We start from the raw sequence: 19,622 nt of genomic DNA, 5'->3' as shown, positions 1-19,622 counted from the left end.
GATCATATCATAGGGAACATGTGTACTAAGTTTCAAGTTGATTGGACTTCAACTGCATTAAAAACTACCTTGACCAAAAACTTTAACCTGAAGCAGGACAGACGAACAAACGAACGAACGGATGGACGAACAGAGGCAGAGACCGAAAAACATAATGCCCCTCTACTATCGTAGGTGGGACATAAAAATGGTAAATAAATATATGAATATATTTATATTTAAATTCTTTGTCACTAGTTATTACGACTGATCTGCTATCATCAGGGGTCCAATTGGCAATGTTATGTTAAATTCTTTAACCTTTATCTTTTAAGCATATCTCCAAGACTTTTGTTTACATTGAAAACTTATACACATTGCACATCAAACTGCAAAAAATGCCAGTGTTTTAGAATAATTTTTTTTGTATTTTATATGTACATTATATTGGTTATATTAAGTTATTAAAACTAAAGTAATTTTGTCTTTTTCCTTTTAAGTTTCTATGCTGCAAAAACTATGTATGGTCAACTGATAAAGCATCAATAATATTATCATCTATCTCAACGTTATCATAGCCCTGATCTAATAAATTTCCCTTTGAAATTAGTTAGATTGTGAATTGTGTTTTGGTCATTTGTTTCTTACATTGTATCCCCTATCTTATATCCAATGTTCTCACCCTAGGAATATTTTTTTTTGGCCATAACTTTTGCCATGAAGAATTCAACAGTGGAAAGAAAATAAAAATCAATGATTTAATTTATTATTTTACTCTTCAACAAAAAATCAAATAAGAAAATCAAATCAAATCAAATCAAAATAACATTTTTTTTTAATACTTTCACTTAATTGACTTTTAATTTGAAATGATGATAGATGGACTCAGCTGGTACAATTTTGATGCATATTTGGACTCACTTTTTGTTTAGAAAATGGTGAGTCCAAACAGATTTTAATGATTCCAGGACTCATGAACTCGTCTTAATAAGGACCCTGAAATCCTCGAAATACATGTTGGGACAGCTGTTCTGATGCAGACACAGATAGAATTTGTTTCATTAATGTAAAAAGTTGAGTCAAACTTTTTTTTCATATCTTGAAGGTAAGCTTCTAGCTGTGCAAGTTTCATAACTGTTCATGAGGGTTTACAAATTTATCATGTCAAAAAAAAAAAAACTAATCCCAGACTGTCCATAAGTGTTTATTGCAAAAAAATATGAAGTCCATCTTTCAGTTGATTACTGAAAGATGAAAAAACAAAATTTCAAAATTTTGCTTCAAAAAGACAAATTAATTAAGTTTCATAAAATTCTATGAAGGTTTGAAAAAGTAATTGATGCTGGACAAACGTAAACCCAGACTGTACATTTGTATATACATTTGTACATATAAACTGCATATTAACGTGTCCTTTTATCAGTAAAATACGGAAAAATGAAATAAAAAAAATCTCATTATTTTGATCTGGATCTTTTGATCATAAAAAAGCTTCTGCCCATATTTCTTAAAATTTCAAGAAGTTATGACAAAGATATTGATTGATGACTGAAAACTTATACGGTTACCACAAACTGTATATCAAGTCCATTTATCAACAACAATACGGGAAATAATATATTCAAAATTTTGATCTGGATATTGTTCTTTGGTTATAAATAAGCTACTGTCCAAATTTCATAAAATTCTATGAAGGTTTGACAATTAAAGTCACGGATGTCTAAACAAAAAAATGAACAACAAAGAGACTGGACATAATTATTAAATGTTGGTGCTAGAATTGCTAGGACTCCCTTCCGTGGCATAAATGTGACAGGCTCGACAATAAGGAGATGTGGAGTGATTGCCAATGTGACAACTTTCCACCAGAGACCAAATAACATAGATATCAGCATCTATAGATCACCTTACAGCTTCAACAATTTGTATTCGTTCTTATCGTAATCATGTTCATTGACCTTAACAACAACAAAAGCACATCATATAAGGACGTTTTGACATCATATAATGAAGTTAACTGAACCACATCATATAATGTTACAAGCACATAATATAATGACACAACCACATTATATAAAGATGTTTGCACATCATATAAGTATATTTGCACATCAAATAAGTATATTTGCACATCATATAAGGATGTTTGCACATCATATAAAGGTAAATACACATCATATAATGAGAGTTTTGGCGTTCCATAACCGTGCATTTCTTTAAAGTGATACGAGATTGAAATTGAATATTAACGACCTATTTTCACATGTTTGTAAGTATGTGATGTGTATGTGTACAAGGTTTCCAACAGTAAATACATTTAGACTTAAACAGAATTTGAACTGATCATCTAAGATTAAAAGCTTAAGGTAAATACTTCAGACATACAAAAACATATTACAAACACGAGTGCACATGCTGAAATGTATTGCCTGCGTTACTTATGATTGAATTTACGTTGAAAGTCTGTAATATGAAGGTTTTACTACAAGTATCACATAATGTGAACATTATCAATTTTCTATGAAAATGATGTCAAGATAAGATGAACCATGCCAGACAGTCATGTACACCTTACAACCATTCCATACACCAAATACAGTTGACCTATTGCTTACAGTAAGTGATATACTGACATAACCACCCCCTTTCATAGACCAATGAACCATGAAATTGAGGTCAAGGTAAGATGAAACCTGCCAGTCAGACATGTTCACCATACAATCATTCCATACAAATATAGTTGACCTACTGATTATAGTATCCGAGATATGGACTTGACCAGGTAACTCTAGCCTTGATCACTGAGGCATGAAATGTGGTTGAGGTCAGGTGAACCCTACCCGACAGACATGTAGACCTTGCAAGGAACCCATATACCAAATATAGTTATCCTCTTGCAATTAATAAGTGAGTATTTAACTACTAAAAAAAAATTGTTTTTCAAGCAGTTATTGAACCATGAAAATGAGGTCAAGGACAGTGGCCATATGAAAGACGGAAACTTCGTAACATAAGGTATCTGCATACAAGGTATTTCGAGCATACAGGTCTTATAGGTTCTGAAATATAAAGCTTTATACAAATAATTTACACTGTAAATTATTGTATAGCTTTTTAATTAATATAATTATTATTATTTAAGCTATTTAGTCATTTATTGTGAGACCTTTGACAGACATTTTGCATAGAAAAAACAACTAAGGATTCAATATCTAAAAACTAAACTAAAATAAGTAGAGGCAACAGTTATAACATGCCCTAATGTTTCAAGACTATATCATCTTATTTATTTATCAACAAAATTAACATAATTTAGAACGGCTTAAAGAATTTTACTATATCTGCAAGTTCAGGGGTCAAATAAAGGCTCTTATCATACCTCCTCCTGTAGTATATTGCAACATACAACCAGTAATCAATTCATGTGACATACCCATTGTTTTAGGATCAAACACAGCAGCAGATGTACTGTTTGAACATCCTAATGTGTCCATGATCTGAGACAGACCAACAACCTGGGTATGGTAATTAAAATGCTGCTTGCACTGATCATGCTGCGCTTGTAGACACTTCACTCTTGTTCTAATTGTGATACAATGTGGGGCTTCAGAATAACGTTTGGCAGCTTGAATCATTGCAGGGCTTAGGTTCTCAAATTCTTTTGCTTGATCAAACAGGTCTTCACACCACTCCAATCTACAGGATTCTTCTAAAAGGAGTAAGTTTGGTAAGTGTCATATTTGGCCCTGAATATTACGTCTATTTTTATAAGAGAAAAATTATTTCAAATTGATGAAAAGACACATAAGTAAGTGAAATAGAACTCTTTTTTGGCAAGCTTTTATCATAATGCCTTAAAGTTTTATAACCAAAATAGTAAATAGGCAACAGCCGAGATTTCGGTGAAATTTGACAAAATCGTCTGGATGAAAATGTTCTAACAAACAAAATGTTAAAAGATCTTTTTGCCAAAAAATTCTATATCTTAAATAGTCAATGCATTAGTTATGATTCATTGTGATATTGGTCAATACATCCCAATATGAAATATTAGCTAGAAATATGGGCCATATTAGTGCCTCAATGAATCTACTCCTTTGTAAAAGATCTAATTATTTCTGGAAACATGAGTCACATATTCTTTTGTGAGGAAAATCTATGTGTTAAGCTTTTTAAATACTTAATTTTCACAACCTTCAGCAACAATCAAACTTGTACTAAAACTTAACGTGAACTCATAAGAGGGTACCCTGTAAATTTTATTATACCCCCTAGAACTTGTTGGACAGGGATAATATACATTTATGCTGCTTACCCTTCCGGAGCACCTGAGATCCCCCCCAGTTTTTGGTGGGGTTCGTGTTGCTTAGTCTTTAGTTTTCTATGCTGTATCATCTGTACTATTATTTGTCTGTGTCTTTTTATTTTTGGCCATGGCGTTGTCAGTTTGTTTTCCATCTATAAGTTTGACTGTCCCTCTGGTATCTTTCGTCCCTCTTTTATGCACATCCTAATGTTGCATTTTACAACAACGTAAATTATATTTCTGCTGTTTGCAAAGAGTTGTGCTTGTGAGAGACTATTACCAAATATTGCAATACTGAAGGATTGTTGAAAGCCCTACCATGACCTATAGCTAAGAACATCCTTGTCAATTAGGAGACAGTAATGTATCAATGGCAACCATACAATTTTCTTATTTTATACAAGTAAGTTTAGTTATTCCCCTTTACATGTAGGACCAGGATTATCTTTCTTTAATCACATCAACAGGTTGTGCTCTACAACTGACTGTCCCTCTGGTATCTTTCGTCCCTCTTTTATGCACATCCTAATGTTGCATTTTACAACAACGTAAATTATATTTCTGCTGTTTGCAAAGAGTTGTGCTTGTGAGAGACTATTACCAAATATTGCAATACTGAAGGATTGTTGAAAGCCCTACCATGACCTATAGTTAAGAACATCCTTGTCAATTAGGAGACAGTAATGTATCAATGGCAACCATACAATTTTCTTATTTTATACAAGTAAGTTTAGTTATTCCCCTTTACATGTAGGACCAGGATTATCTTTCTTTAATCACATCAACAGGTTGTGCTCTACAACTGTGTATCATTTACGGGAGAGACTTTTACAACATATTGCAAAATTAAAGAAGTAAATATGATTATCTCCCCTTTAACATCTAGAACTTTATTCCTTTTTAAAAGTACATCCTCAGGTAGTATTCTACAAATGTGTCAAGTTTCTTCAATATCTGTACAGCTGTTAAGAAGTTATGCTTCAAAATCTGTTGAGGAGGAGTTGTGCTTACAAACCTGTTGAGGAGTTGTGCTTACAAAGCTGTAAAGGAGTTATGCCTACAAAGCTGTTAAGGAGGAGTTGTGCTTACAAAGCTTTTAAGGAGGAGTTATGCCTACAAAGCTGTTAAGGAAGAGTAATGCTTACAAAGCTGTTAAGGAAAAGTTAAGCTTAAAAAGCTGTAAAGGACGAGTTATGCTTATAAAGCTGTAAAGAACGAGTTATGCTTATAAAACTGTTAAAAGAGAGATGTGCTTAAAAAGCTGTTGAAAATGAATTATACTTTCAAAGCAGTTTAATAAGTGTTACGCTTACAACAGCTGTTAAGGGGGAGTTGCCCTACAAAGCTGTTAATGGAGCCACGCTAAAAATACAGTTAAGGGGGACTTACGCTAAAAAGTAACAAGGATAGGCAGGTTTCTTCCTAAATAACCCCTATCCCTCCCCTCCCCCCCAAAAAAAAAATTGTAAAAAAAAAATTACAGGAAGACCTCTGGAAAGTAGTGGTTTGAGGGAGCTATAATTTTAAATAAGAGAAAAGGGTCTGTTACTTTTGCAAAACATATCAACTCAAGCAATGGAATATGATCAACTTTTTATAATGATGAAACGTTCTATTAAGTATGAAACCTATACAGCTTTAAAATTTTACAAGCCTACAACTTCTTCCAATAACATTGAATGAAAATGGAAGCTTAATCTGATCAATTGCACATCAGGATGGACTCGATAATTTACCAAGAGACAAAATGAAAATTCTCCAAGGAACAATTGTTATGATGGCAAGATTGTGATCATAACTATGGCTTTATATTGCAATATGTTGGAACAATTTAAATAATTTGACACAATTCCTGTCCTAGAAATTGGGAGGCATTGTTGAATATATTCCTCACTAGACAATTAACTTACCTGGTACAGCAGTTGAAACACCTGGCTCAGTAATAGCTGCATTTGTTGTTTTTGTAGTTGTTGTTGTTGTTGCTGGAGCTGTTAAAAATTACTTCAAATTAAATTTATAATTTACAATTATTCAAATTTTTTTCGAAGAAAAGATACAAAAAGTTGTCTTCTCTTAGATCTCAAGACTAAATTTAATTTATTTACCATCATTTGCACTTTAATTATGACTCTTCTGAAAGAACAGAGTTCCAATGTTCCCCACATTGCACATATTTTATCTGTCCCAAGGGCAAAAACTTTTTATAAATATCTTGCAGAAATGAAGGCTTGAAAAAGCTTACAATGCAATTTTCAATATAATTAATATTTACAAGGGGCATAACTTTTTTAAAATTAGTAGATTGACACTGATTTTTGAAGTTGTCCCAGAAATTGATTTAAGTATAACAAGAAATGTAAGTTTTCATATAATTCATATTTCCATGAGGCATAACTCTTTAATAAATAATTGATAAAATTGCACATGTGAGAGCTATAGACGGGTTTATCTATAACTAGCATAGAAAACATGGGCTCATCTATTAATCTCTCACATGACCGATCCGCCATTATGATCGTGAAAAATAAAGGACGTGCATTAATCAAAACATTATCGATTTTTTGTTTACATTTGTATTTCTTTCATTTTCGGATTTATTTTATTATGGATAGTGTCGGTAAGAAAAGGTTGAGACAATTCTTGTGCAGATAATAGTGGTACAAAATAATCGTAAAAAACGTCAGATGTGGAAAAAATCAATAGTTGAATAACACAACGAGTTGCACATTGTCTGCCCTTGTTTGATTCCACATAAGTTTGCCGTCTGACGAGCCAACAAAACTTGACTGGATCAAAGCTTTAAACAGAAAAACATTTTTCTGGTTGGTGCGCCGACTGCACAAAATCCATTTCCTAAATAAAACTTGACTATGACAGTAAAGTAACACCTGGCTAAGGATTTTTATAATGATCACAAGACGACATGTTGATACATCAACTATGAAAAAAACTTAAATTAATCTATGAAAATGAATCTGATGACGACAGAGCATCTGTCTTTTTTTGTCTTGAACCTCTAAACATTTCTGTATCCACTCATTCATAGTATGTATCACATTTCGGACCTTACATTGATTACGTGCTACGTGTACAATGTTTCGAGTTCTTTTGGAATAATATTCCAGGTAACTCTCTTTTAAAGGAGGTCGTCCTTTGTTTATTTATTTATTTGTTTATTTATTATTGTATGTTTTATTTAATTGTTTTACCGTTCTTAATGTAAGTTTTGGAATGGATTACTAATTTTTGTAATATAAGTATGTTTGATATAGAATTCAGTACACATTTCTTATTGTCAGACACAACTCAGACAAAAAAAATGTTAACAGAGGAGAGGAGAATGGAGTTCAAAGTTGAATAAAAGGGTGGACGACGTCAGCATGATTGACAGTAACGCCGTATTGTATACCTGTGTACCGAAGGAAGTTTTCTTTACTTTAGTGGAATTACTGCACGAATTTAATTTTCAACTCAATATTGCAGATCAGCTGTTGCTCATACTGATAAGGTTAACACTTAATTTGATGTTTCGTTAATGGGGACGTAGCTTTCATATTTCACTAAGCTTGTAAATCATTTTATTCTTGGAGGCCAGTTCTTGCTGAGAACCTTAAATGTTTTACAAACAGTTGTATCCATAGACATATACCAGCAAAACTTACTATTTCCCTTGCCTATATTCCTAGACTTAATGGTCCATATATGTAGCTCTTTGTGCTTTAAGCCAGTATATATTCACTTTACTTTTCTTTATTCGACGTATACAGTAATTTCTGTTGAAACTTGATTTGACCTTTCTTCGAAAGATTTTTCTGTGCATAAATTTTAAAATTTAACAAATCTATATATTATCAAGGATTTTTCAAAGGACTTAAAAAGGTAATAAAATAGTTTACTAGAAATTTCGGCAGCGTCTATAATGCGACTCCCCGAAATTCCGACAGTTTAGTAGTACGACGTTCCGATATAAAATCCCTAATGTAATACTGTATTTCACTGTATTATATACATCGGGGATTTGTACAAGAGTCTAATATAGATTCAGGATGAAAATATACGAGACCACTGTTGTTTTTATTCGGTTTTTTGTGCCGCGGGGAGGAGGGTTGGCAAAAAACTATGAATGACGCTTGTAAAACACAACTAGCACTGCTTTGAATTTACACTTTGGCGAAACTTTTTGTGGTTTAAAGCCATTCATTTATGTTAAGCACGGGGGCATGATGTTATACTACGCATATTAGTAGTTTTATGTTTTACAGGGCCATCGAGCTAACTTTCTGCAAAAGAAATTATAGTCGAACACCTAAAAGCTATATGATACATGAGAAAGTTAAAAAATTATTAAGCCCATTTTAATTGGAAGCTAAGTCCACATGGTCTGACACATTGATAGCATAGTGCAATTCATGTGTGCGGAGACAAAAATAAGACAAAAAAGTCACTCAATTTTGAGCAGTATACGTGCGTCGCACGACAAGCACAGAACTCTCGTCTCAGTGAAAAAGTATATTCCCGAAACGTTACATGTCAATAGGTATATTTTTTCAGAGACAAGTTACCAAGAGACCGTCGCCGGAGGAAACGCCCTGTTGGAATATTGGACTGTTGGACTTGAGGATTTTTCGAATTTTATGACTGTCTGATTATAGGTCTGACAACAGAAATTTCTATGATTTGATAAAATTGCACCTGGTGTTTCTGATATCACATTCTACCCATTTTCATCAGGTACCCTAGCCCAATGTTTTTTTTTATTTACACTCATTATCAATTAATATTACTTAGTAATTATAATCGATATGTAACCTGGGATTAGTATACTTTAGTCAATATATTATGTCCAGGGTGTAACGTATCAATTTCATTTCTAGGTCGCTACACCTGGCCTGCAATACACTTATGATTTTAATGTCCAATCCTTAACCAATTATTGTATTATTTATAACATTTATTTAAGTTTGCCAAGGTCAAGTACGGCTTTGCATTCTTGTGTTTCCGTTAAGCAATTAAAGGCGGGCTGGGAAATATATGATTAGCTAGTTTATATCTTTTGCACAACTGAAATGGCGACCGCTACTACAACGACATCTAGGAGTTGCATCACAAACTAAGGCAGATAATCAGAAAAACCTGTCTATAACAAGACCTGACGGACGGACAGATGCTCAGTATTTCTACATTCCCTGCAATGCGTCAATCAGGGACATATACAGTGCAAATCCCTTTTCTTAATAAGGTATCAATTTTAACACACTCTTTCAACATATTTTATTGTCCCAATACAACAACAAAAGGATCACTTATAAGTTTTTTTCATTTTGTCACCTTTTAAGACAATAAAATATGTTTAAACAATCATATAATTTTGCACATTTAAACATACCGTTGAGATTTCAAATTGAATAATTTGAGACCTTGACCTTTAGAATATAATCAAGTCTATGCTTGACACAGAATTCTAATTTTTTTTTTAAATTAAAGCAATGCTATTATTTGATAATTACTTGTAGTAGTAGTAGGTGGAGCCACTGTTGTAGTTGTGAAACTTGTTGTAGCAGGTACCTCACATACAACTCTAAGTGTTCTATTACATGGGAAGTTTCTATTCCATCTACCATTATCTCCTGTGAAAGTAGAAATCAAAATTCAATTGATATACAATATTTGTGGAATATTTATTTTCCTACTTTTTGTGGGAGGGGCTCAACTATAAAATTAAGTGAAAGTCAGCTAAGACTTGTCCCCCTGTCCTTTATTTTTATCGTTATTTGTCTGGCTTTTACAGATGATAGTTTGGTGGCTACTTTACATCCAGCAGTAAAAATACATCCTTTTAAAAAACAGAGGCAAAAGATGCCAAAGGGATATTCAAACTATAAGAAGAGAATAAACTGGCAACACCATGGCAAAAAAGAAAAGGACCAAAAGGCAAACAACAGTACTGTCAATTCAGAAATTATTGCGTGCATTTATTATTGCGAGTTTGCCATTTGAGACTAAAATGCGATTTAAATTTTTGCGATATTGAGAACAATCCTGTTTAATTCATATAAAAATATCAAAATGCGAGTTTAAATTATTGCGATTATAACGCTGTCGCATTTTTTCGCAATAATAAAAACATCGCAATAATTTCTGAATTTACAGTATACAAAATATAGAAAACTAAAGACTTATTAACACAAAACCAACCAAAAACCGGGGAAGATCTCAGGTGGTCTTGAAGGGTAAGCAGATCCTGCTCCACATGTGGCACACGTCGTGAAAGGCAATAATTAGATATGAAAATACCCTGCATGGTACTAGACCAACATACTAAGTCAGATTTTTAACTAGTGAGGAACTTGCTACCACACAAGCTAACAATCCGTGGGAAGACATATCATTCTATCTACAAACCAACAGGGTACTCCTCCTACTCCTAAAATCTGTGTACTTGTAGGAGGAGAAGAAAATTAAAATTTTTTTCGTTTGTTTGTTTGTTTGTTTGACCTAGCCATCAATCAAACTTACAACTCCAACACTCAAGGCCAGCACACTATCACAAGATCATTGAGGCAATTATTATACTTTTGTTTTCAGCAACAATCTTCTTTTTCTTGTGCTATAAATCATGATGGAAAAATGGGTAAAAATTTTACAAAAAATTGCTTTGCAGAAATGTCTGAGTCTTCCTAAGAAGCTGATTATTACAGAGTTCTTGAAAAGTGGTGTTCTGTAGGACCTGCACATTTTCTTAAAGGACCACAAGGGTAAAAAAAAAATTTTGAGAACTCTTGATTACATGCCATTCCAAATGATATAAGCAGAGATTGTCCATGTTTTGGTATAGAAAACAAAAACAATAAAATGCTTCGCTGAGCGCAGCAAGATACGACGGCAGAGGTCTAACCCTGAACAGTTTGGGCAAGTTTGGACACAATATTCAAGCTTGATACTGTCTGAATTTGGATTGTGATCAAATTTTTGACATAATATAGGTTTCTGACACAAAACAAATGTGGTCAAAGATCTTAAAAATTTGAAATGGGACATTTAATTTATCTAGAATGGTCTGATATCCAAAATCTAACACAAAGGTTATATTCAGCACATAAAAAACACCAAAAATTTTATTTTCGTTGAAATCAAAACACAGTTTAATTTTGACCCTTCAAACCTTAATATGGACTTATGTGAAAACAGGGCCCAAAATAAAAAATCTAAATGCACAATAAGATTCAGCATATCATACAGTCGAAATAATTCAGTTTTTGAAATTGATAAAAAGATTTGTATTTATTTTCAATTGAAGATTTCTTGCTATTGCACAATAGTGTGCAATTTAAGATTTCTTGCTTTTGTGTAATACTGTGTTATTGTGCAATACTGTGCAATTGAAGATTTCTTGCTATTGCGCTATACTGTGCTAATGCGCAATACTTTGTTGTTGCCCAATACTATGCTTTTACGCAATACTGTGCAATTGAAGATTTCTTGCTATTGCGCAATACTGTGCAATTGGAGATTGCTTGCTATTCCGCAATACTGTGCAATTGAAGATCTCTTGCTATTGCGCAATACTGTGCAATTGAAGATTTCTTGCTATTGCCCAATACAGTGCAATTGAAGATTTCTTGCTATTGCGCAATACAGTGCAATTGAAGATTTCTTGCTATTGCGCAATACTGTGCAATTGAAGATTTCTTGCTATTGCCCAATACAGTGCAATTGAAGATTTCTTGCTTTTGCGCAATACTGTGCTATTGCTCAATACTTTGTAATTGAAGATTTCTTGCTATTGCACAATACTGTGCAATTGAAGATTTTTTGCTATTGCGCAATACTGTGCAATTGGAGATTGCTGGCTATTCCGCAATACTGTGCAATTGAAGATATCTTGCTATTGCGCAATACTGTGCAATTGAAGATTTCTTGCTATTGCCCAATATAGTGCAATTGAAGATTTCTTGCTATTGCGCAATACAGTGCAATTGAAGATTTCTTGCTATTGCGCAATACTGTGCAATTGAAGATTTCTTGCTATTGCCCAATACAGTGCAATTGAAGATTTCTTGCTTTTGCGCAATACTGTGCTATTGCTCAATACTGTGCTATTGTGCAATAATGTGCTATTGTGCAATACTGTGCTATTGCGCATTACTGTGCTATTAAAGATTTCTTACTATTGCGCAATACTGTGCTATTGCGCAATACTGTGCAATTGAAGATTTCTTGCTATTGCCCAATACAGTGCAATTGAAGATTTCTTGCTATTGCGCAATACAGTGCAATTGAAGATTTCTTGCTATTGCGCAATACTGTGCAATTGAAGATTTCTTGCTATTGCCCAATACAGTGCAATTGAAGATTTCTTGCTTTTGCGCAATACTGTGCTATTGCTCAATACTTTGTAATTGAAGATTTCTTGCTATTGCACAATACTGTGCAATTGGAGATTTCTTGCTATTGCGCAATACTGTGCAATTGGAGATTGCTTGCTATTCCGCAATACTGTGCAATTGAAGATATCTTGCTATTGCGCAATACTGTGCAATTGAAGATTTATTGCTATTGCCCAATATAGTGCAATTCAGGATTTCTTGCTATTGCGCAATACAGTGCAATTGAAGATTTCTTGCTATTGCGCAATACTGTGCAATTGAAGATTTCTTGCTATTGCCCAATACAGTGCAATTGAAGATTTCTTGCTTTTGCGCAATACTGTGCTATTGCTCAATACTGTGCTATTGTGCAATAATGTGCTATTGTGCAATACTGTGCTATTGCGCATTACTGTGCTATTAAAGATTTCTTACTATTGCGCAATACTGTGCTATTGCGCAATACTGTGTAATTGAAGATTTCTTGCTATTGCACAATACTGTGCAATTGAAGATTTCATGCTATTGCGCAATACTGTGCAATTGAAGATTTCTTGCTATTGCCCAATACAGTGCAACTGAAGATTTCCTACTATTGCGCAATACTGTGCAATTGAAGATTTCTTGCTATTGCCCATTACTGTGGTATTGAACAATATTGTGCTATTGGGCAATACTGTGCAATTGAAGATTTCTTGCTAATACGCAATACTGTGCAATTATTTGAAATTTCTAAAATTTTGAAGAAAAAAAAATATAAACCCCAAAAAAAATTGGAAAAAAAATCCCCCTCCCCTTTGAGTAATTACTCCCAAATTAATCCCAGCCTTACCTTTGTGGTATGGAACCTTGTAGGACAATTTTTGAGAGATCCATACACTTAAACAAGTTATTGTCTGGAAACTAGAAAAATGCTTGTTTTTTGCCCCTTTTTTGCCCCTAATTCCTGAACCTTCGGGGCAATTACCTCCAAACTCAATCCCAGTCTTTCCTTTGTGATATGGAACCTTGTGGTACAATTTCTGAGAGATCTATACACTAACACACAAGTTATTGTCCAGAAACTATAAAAATGCTTGTTTTTGGCCCCTTTTTGGCCCACTAATTCCTAAACTGCTGGTACCATAACACCCAAAATCAATCCCAACCTTCATTCCTGTTGTGGTATTGAACCTTCTGGTAAAATTTCTTAGTGATCCATTCATTTAAACTAAAGTTATTGTCTGGAAACCAAATGTGTCTTGGGACGACACTGATGACGACGACACCATACCATTATATGACGTAAAATTTTTGCGGTTGTATAAAAATCAATCCCAACCTTCCTTGTATGGTATAGAACCTTGTGGTACAATTTCATAGAAATCCATACACCTATTCTCAAGTTTGTCTGGAAACCAAATGCCTTCAGACCACAACAATAACGCTGACAACATCATAATGTACGACCTCAACAATTTTGCAATCGTATACAAATTCTTCTCAGAACAGATATTATAATAAGTGTACAACTGCAAGTCCCGTAGAAAAATGAGGTGACATTTACATATTATACCCACTCCTTTATACTCTCTCAAATCCAAATTTCTAATTATGTACAAAATTTACATTCCTTTTCATTTTTCTTCTTCATCACAAATAATTTTACAGGTGTGTGGAATACACTGTAAATGAACCAGAAATGGAAAAAACTCAGTGTAATCTAACGTCCACAGAAAATTCTCAAATTATTTAGCATGGATAAAGTGAACAACAATATTTAAAATCAACCCAGATGCATCATTGTTAATTATATTTATTGTTGACACAACTTAACCGTGACATTATAGTGACATCATAAGAAAGATTTTTTTACCTATGCAGCATAAGCAGCCTATTTTTTTGAATATTTTGGCTAAATCAACATATAGCATACAGGTTGCCCAAATAATTGTTTGCTAGTAAATTAATACAAAACTAGTGTGCGAATATAATTTTGGGTCATGATTGTCCTCATATTATTTCTAAGCATGTGCAAATTTAAAAAATTCTTTTTTATTATTTTGCCATTTTAATTAACTTGTGTGATTCTATGTCTCCATTTCCCAGGTAATGAATCAATTGTAAACAAACTTTAATGTTTTAGTAGGTACATATCCAACAATTGATTCTGCTTATCAGAGACAGTTTGAAACACATTTGATATATTAGAGTCAATTTAACTCCAAACCTTACCTACTTCATGCATATTCTGAACAGTGAGAACAAATTGAACATGATATCTATTACTTAAGGTTCTTGTAATTGTATTATCTAGTTGGAATACATCAACCAATTAGATTCAGGTTTAATGCCTTGTTCATAACATCACTACTATATCTTACCAACATTCATGTAAGCACAATCATACAAGGTTTCATTGCTATTTGGAGAGATGTATGTCCAGTATTTCAACGATGGAACTTCGCCTGTGCTAGGCCAGTACCAGTTATTAGTACTCTGTTCTAAAAGGACAAATAGACTGTTAAAGTATTTTCACTCTGTGATAAAATTCTTAAATAATTTCATGGTTGTAGTAAAACAAAAACGCAAAATACCGAACATTTCAGCAAGTGTTACATTAATTTGTAATAAATAGAATGGAAATTTTAATGTGTAGGTTCACAAAGGGTTAATAATCTTCCTGGAAATCAATGAACTTTGAATTGAAACAACCATTTCTACAGAGAAACAAACAAGAATGTACATGTTGTTGTGCTAAGCATAACTAGATATCATTGAGATGGGAGCCATCTCTGTGGGCCCTGCTGACCTTGAACTTTGACCTAGGAAATGTACAAACATTATTACACACCCTCTGGTGTTGGTTAATATACATGTCAATTATAAGGTATGAAATTATAAGGTTTCTCTAGATAGAGTGGACACAATTTGTTACAGACGGAGGGACGGACTGATCACTATAGGGCGACACGCCACTAGTCGGGTCCCTAATTATTATTATTACTGAATTGTAAAAAGTATCAGTTTGAACTTAGTACAATGTTATTTTTAATTCCATCCCAATATATTAATAGACTTATAACAAGAAAATTTTTTGTAAGAACTTACTTTTTAATCCTATCCATATTTCACCAATATCTCCTCTCTTCTTCAACAAACTGACCAGATATGATGATTTACTAGCACTGTGGATAGAATTTTTTTTTTAGGAATTAGAGATCAGGCAGAAATTGACAATTTTTAAGGCTGTCCCATAATTCAATGTATATGCAAATGTACAGGTGGATCATACAGCATTTAATAAACTGCTTCGCCGAGCCCAGCTGGATAAGACTGCAGAGGTCCTACCCTCAACAGTTGGGGCAAAAATGGATACAATATTCAAGCTTGATACAGGTCTGAATTTGGATTGTAATTAATATTTGACACATTATAGGTTTCTGACACAAAAAAAATGTAGTCAAAGAACTTGAAATTGGTTGTATGATTTGAATTTATATTCAATTGAAGATTTCTTGCTGTTGTGCAATACACTGTGCTGTTGCGCAATACTTAGTAAATCTGTTTTCAGACTATATACCAAAAATCAGCAAAATAAATTGGGAACACGCAATCTTTTTCTTTAGAAAATTGACAATTTTTTAAATCTTGAGGAAAAAAAATTGACACCCCCTCTCCCCCCCCCAAAAAAAATTTTTTTTTTACTCCCTCCAAAAAAAATTAAAAAAATTTTAAAAGTAAACACAGATGATGCCCCCGCTTGCATATCATATAGTTATAAAGGGACATAACTGAAGAACGGTAAAAGTGACGCTACCCAAATTTGAACTTGATCTGAGTTTTGTGGTAATAAGCATTGTGTGTAAGTCTCATAACATTTGGTTGAGGCTAACTTAAATAGAGAACAGAAACTAAATTCAGCAATTTTTCTATTTGTAAACACGCATAACTCTAGAACGGTTGTGTATAAGTTTTATAACATTTGGTTGAGACAAACTAAAAAATTCAGCAATTTTTATGTTTATAAAGGGACATAACTCAAGAATGGTAAAAGTGTCGCCACCAAACGGAAACAAAAAAATTTGTACTTGATCTTAGTTTTGTGGTAATGAATATTGTGTATAGGTTTCATAATGTTTGGTTGGGACAAACTTAAGTTACAGAATGGAAACTAAAGATTTTGCAATCTTTCGACTTATAAAGGGGCATAACTCAATAATGGTTAAAGTGACACTACCCATATTCAACTTGATCTGTGTTTTAACAGTGGAAGTCAAAATTAAACATTGCATTGTATAAAGCATTGATTGTAGTTGATTCAACTATCATCATGGACAAAGGAAGATAACTCCAATTTTAAAAATTACTTGATATTTAGAAGAAAATAAAAATTTTGCAATTTTTCCATTTGTAAAGGGGCATAACTCTAGAACGGTTAAAGTGATGCCACCAAAAATCAAAATTGATCTGTGTTTTGTGATAATAAGCATTGTGTATAAGTTTCATAATATTTGGTTGAGGCAAACTTAAGTTAGAGAACGGAAACCAATTTTGGGACGTACGTACGTACAGGCGGACAAGGGTAAAACTTAATGCCCCAACCGCTACAGAGGAAAACTGATTTGCCGGACTGACAGATGGACAGACAGACAGACGGAGTGCAAACCTATAGTCCCCTTCAACTTCGTCGGTAGGGGACTGATAATCTGCAATACTTAGAAGCTTAGAATACATAATTGAACATGGTTGATTTAAACATACCATTGATTTTTAAGAGTTATGCCCTTTTAACACATGTCTGCTGCCTTTTAAAAATACAATGATGAACTTTCAAGGTCACAAACATTTCTAGGATGAAAATGAAAATGTGTCTGTCACGGTTTATAAACTAGAGGCTCTAAAGAGCCTGTGTCGCTCACCTAGGTCTATGAAGTCTTCAACAATGGAATCCCTCCAACATTGTGGACTAGAATAGAATTCCTGACAAAAGTCATTTTTTTTTTGTTGATCTTGTATTGCTGATAATTTTTTCTGTTGACAGTTTCTCTCTATTTTCTTTCCAGAATTATTATTTGGAAATTACTTTTGATCAGTATCGTCACCAGCATTGTTTTATTATTGACTTTCTTGACTCTATCATTAGAAGAGTGAATTTTCTTTTTGTTTTCGTTCACTGGATATCCCACTGTTTAATTTTTGCCCAAAACACAAACTAGAGGCTCTCAAGAGCCTGTGTCGCTCACCTGTATTTACTGATGCTTTGGAAATCATGTAAAATAGGGTTAAAATCATAATTAATAGTATTAGATATTAGATATTATAATGATATCTAAGATAAAAACAAAAAACTGCAAAAATTTTGTAAAATTACTAACTCAGGGGCAGCAACCCAACAACGGGTTGTCAGATTCGTCTGAAACTTTCAGGGCAGATAAATCTAAATCTGATGAACATTTTTGCCACCTGTCAGATTTGCTCTAAATGCTTTAGTTTCAGAGATATAAACCAAAAACTGCATTTTACCCCTATGGTCTATTTTTAACAAAGTCGGCCATGATGGTTGGAAGGTGGGGTCATCGGACATATTTTTTAAACTAGATACCCTAATAATGATTATGGCCAAGTATGGTTAAATTTGTCTCAGTAGTTTCAGAGAAGAAGATTTTTGTAAAAGATTACAAAAATTTACGAAAAAATTTTAAAAATTGACTATTAAGGGCAATAACTCTCAAAGGGGTCGACTGACAATTTTGGTCATGCGACTTATTTGTAGATCTTACTTTGCTGAACATTATTGCTGTTTACAGTTTATCTCTATCTATAATAATATTCAAGATAATAACCAAAAACTGCAAAATTTCCTTAAAATTACCAATTCAGGGGCAGCAACCCAACAACAGGTTGTCAGATTTGTCTGAAAATTTCAGGGCAGATAGATCTTGACCTGATAATCGGTTTAATCTATGTCAGATTTACTCTAAATGCTTTGGTTTCAGAGATATAAGCCAAAATCTACATTTTACCCCTATGTTCTATTTTTAGTCATGGCGGCCATCTTGGTTGGTTGGCGGGGTCATCGGACACATTTTTTAAACTAGATACCCTAATGATGATTGTGGCTAAGTTTGGTTAAATTTGGCCCAGTGGTTTCAGAGGAGAAGATTTTTGTAAAAAGCTAACGACGACGACGACGACGCCGACGGACAACGGACGACAAGTGATGAGAAAAGCTCACTTGGCCCTTCGGGCCAGGTGAGCTAAAAACGGTAACAAAAATATCACTTAAGGCAATCACTTCTATAAAGAGTAAACCAACAATTTTGGAAAAATTTTACTTATTTGTAGAAATTGTCTTGCTGATCACTTTTGCTTATTTAAGTTTCTATTTATAATAGTTTTTCAGATATTGGGCAAAAAGGCAAAAAAGTCATAATCATTAAAGGGCAATATTTCCAATAATGAGTTGTCTGATGATTTCAACCATGCGGAATTATTTGTAGATCTTGTTTCTCCCTATCTACTAAAGTTTTTCAGATATTAGGCAAACATGAAAAAATTGGTAAAATTTGTCATTTAAGGGCACTTACTCATATAAGATGTCGTCTGACAGTTTTGAAGTAAGTAGACAATATGTAGATCTCATCATTCTGAACATTTTTGCCCTTGTCAGATTTCCTCTATTCATAGCGTTTTTCAAGTTAATAGACAAAACTTGCATTTTACCCCTATGTTCTGTTTTTAGCTATTTCGGCTATGTTGGTTAGCAAGCAGGATCATTGGTCACATTTTTTAAACTAGATACCCTAATGATGATTGTGGCCAAACTTGGTTAAATTTGACCCAGTAGTTTCAGAAGAGAAGATTTTTGTAAAAGTTAACGATGACAGACGACGGACCAAAAGTGATGAGAAAAGCTCACTTGGCCTTTTGTGAGCTAAAAACACTACAGCTCTTGTTAATTTTGATTTTCAACCAATCAACATTGGAAC

The 19,622-nt window shown here is 33.4% G+C and overlaps 1 protein-coding gene across 1 annotated transcript in view; it reads right to left on the bottom strand.

Annotated features, from left to right (window-relative positions):
- LOC127702022 (macrophage mannose receptor 1-like) overlaps positions 1-19,622 on the bottom strand; it is a 145,951-nt gene that overhangs the window by 95,928 nt on the left and 30,401 nt on the right. The window contains exons 10-14 of the mRNA XM_052205998.1: positions 15,742-15,818; positions 15,015-15,134; positions 9,793-9,912; positions 6,196-6,273; positions 3,413-3,688 (exon numbers count right to left, since the gene is read on the bottom strand). Coding sequence (XP_052061958.1) covers positions 3,413-3,688; positions 6,196-6,273; positions 9,793-9,912; positions 15,015-15,134; positions 15,742-15,818 — 671 coding nt within the window. The remainder of the gene's footprint in view (positions 1-3,412; positions 3,689-6,195; positions 6,274-9,792; positions 9,913-15,014; positions 15,135-15,741; positions 15,819-19,622) is intronic.

Source organism: Mytilus californianus, unplaced genomic scaffold (assembly GCF_021869535.1).
Source record: "Mytilus californianus isolate M0D057914Y unplaced genomic scaffold, xbMytCali1.0.p SCAF_5, whole genome shotgun sequence".
In the NCBI taxonomy this organism is placed as follows: domain Eukaryota; kingdom Metazoa; phylum Mollusca; class Bivalvia; order Mytilida; family Mytilidae; genus Mytilus; species Mytilus californianus.
The sequence above is the reverse complement of the archived record's forward strand: the minus strand, read 5'-3'. Positions and strand labels throughout refer to the sequence as shown.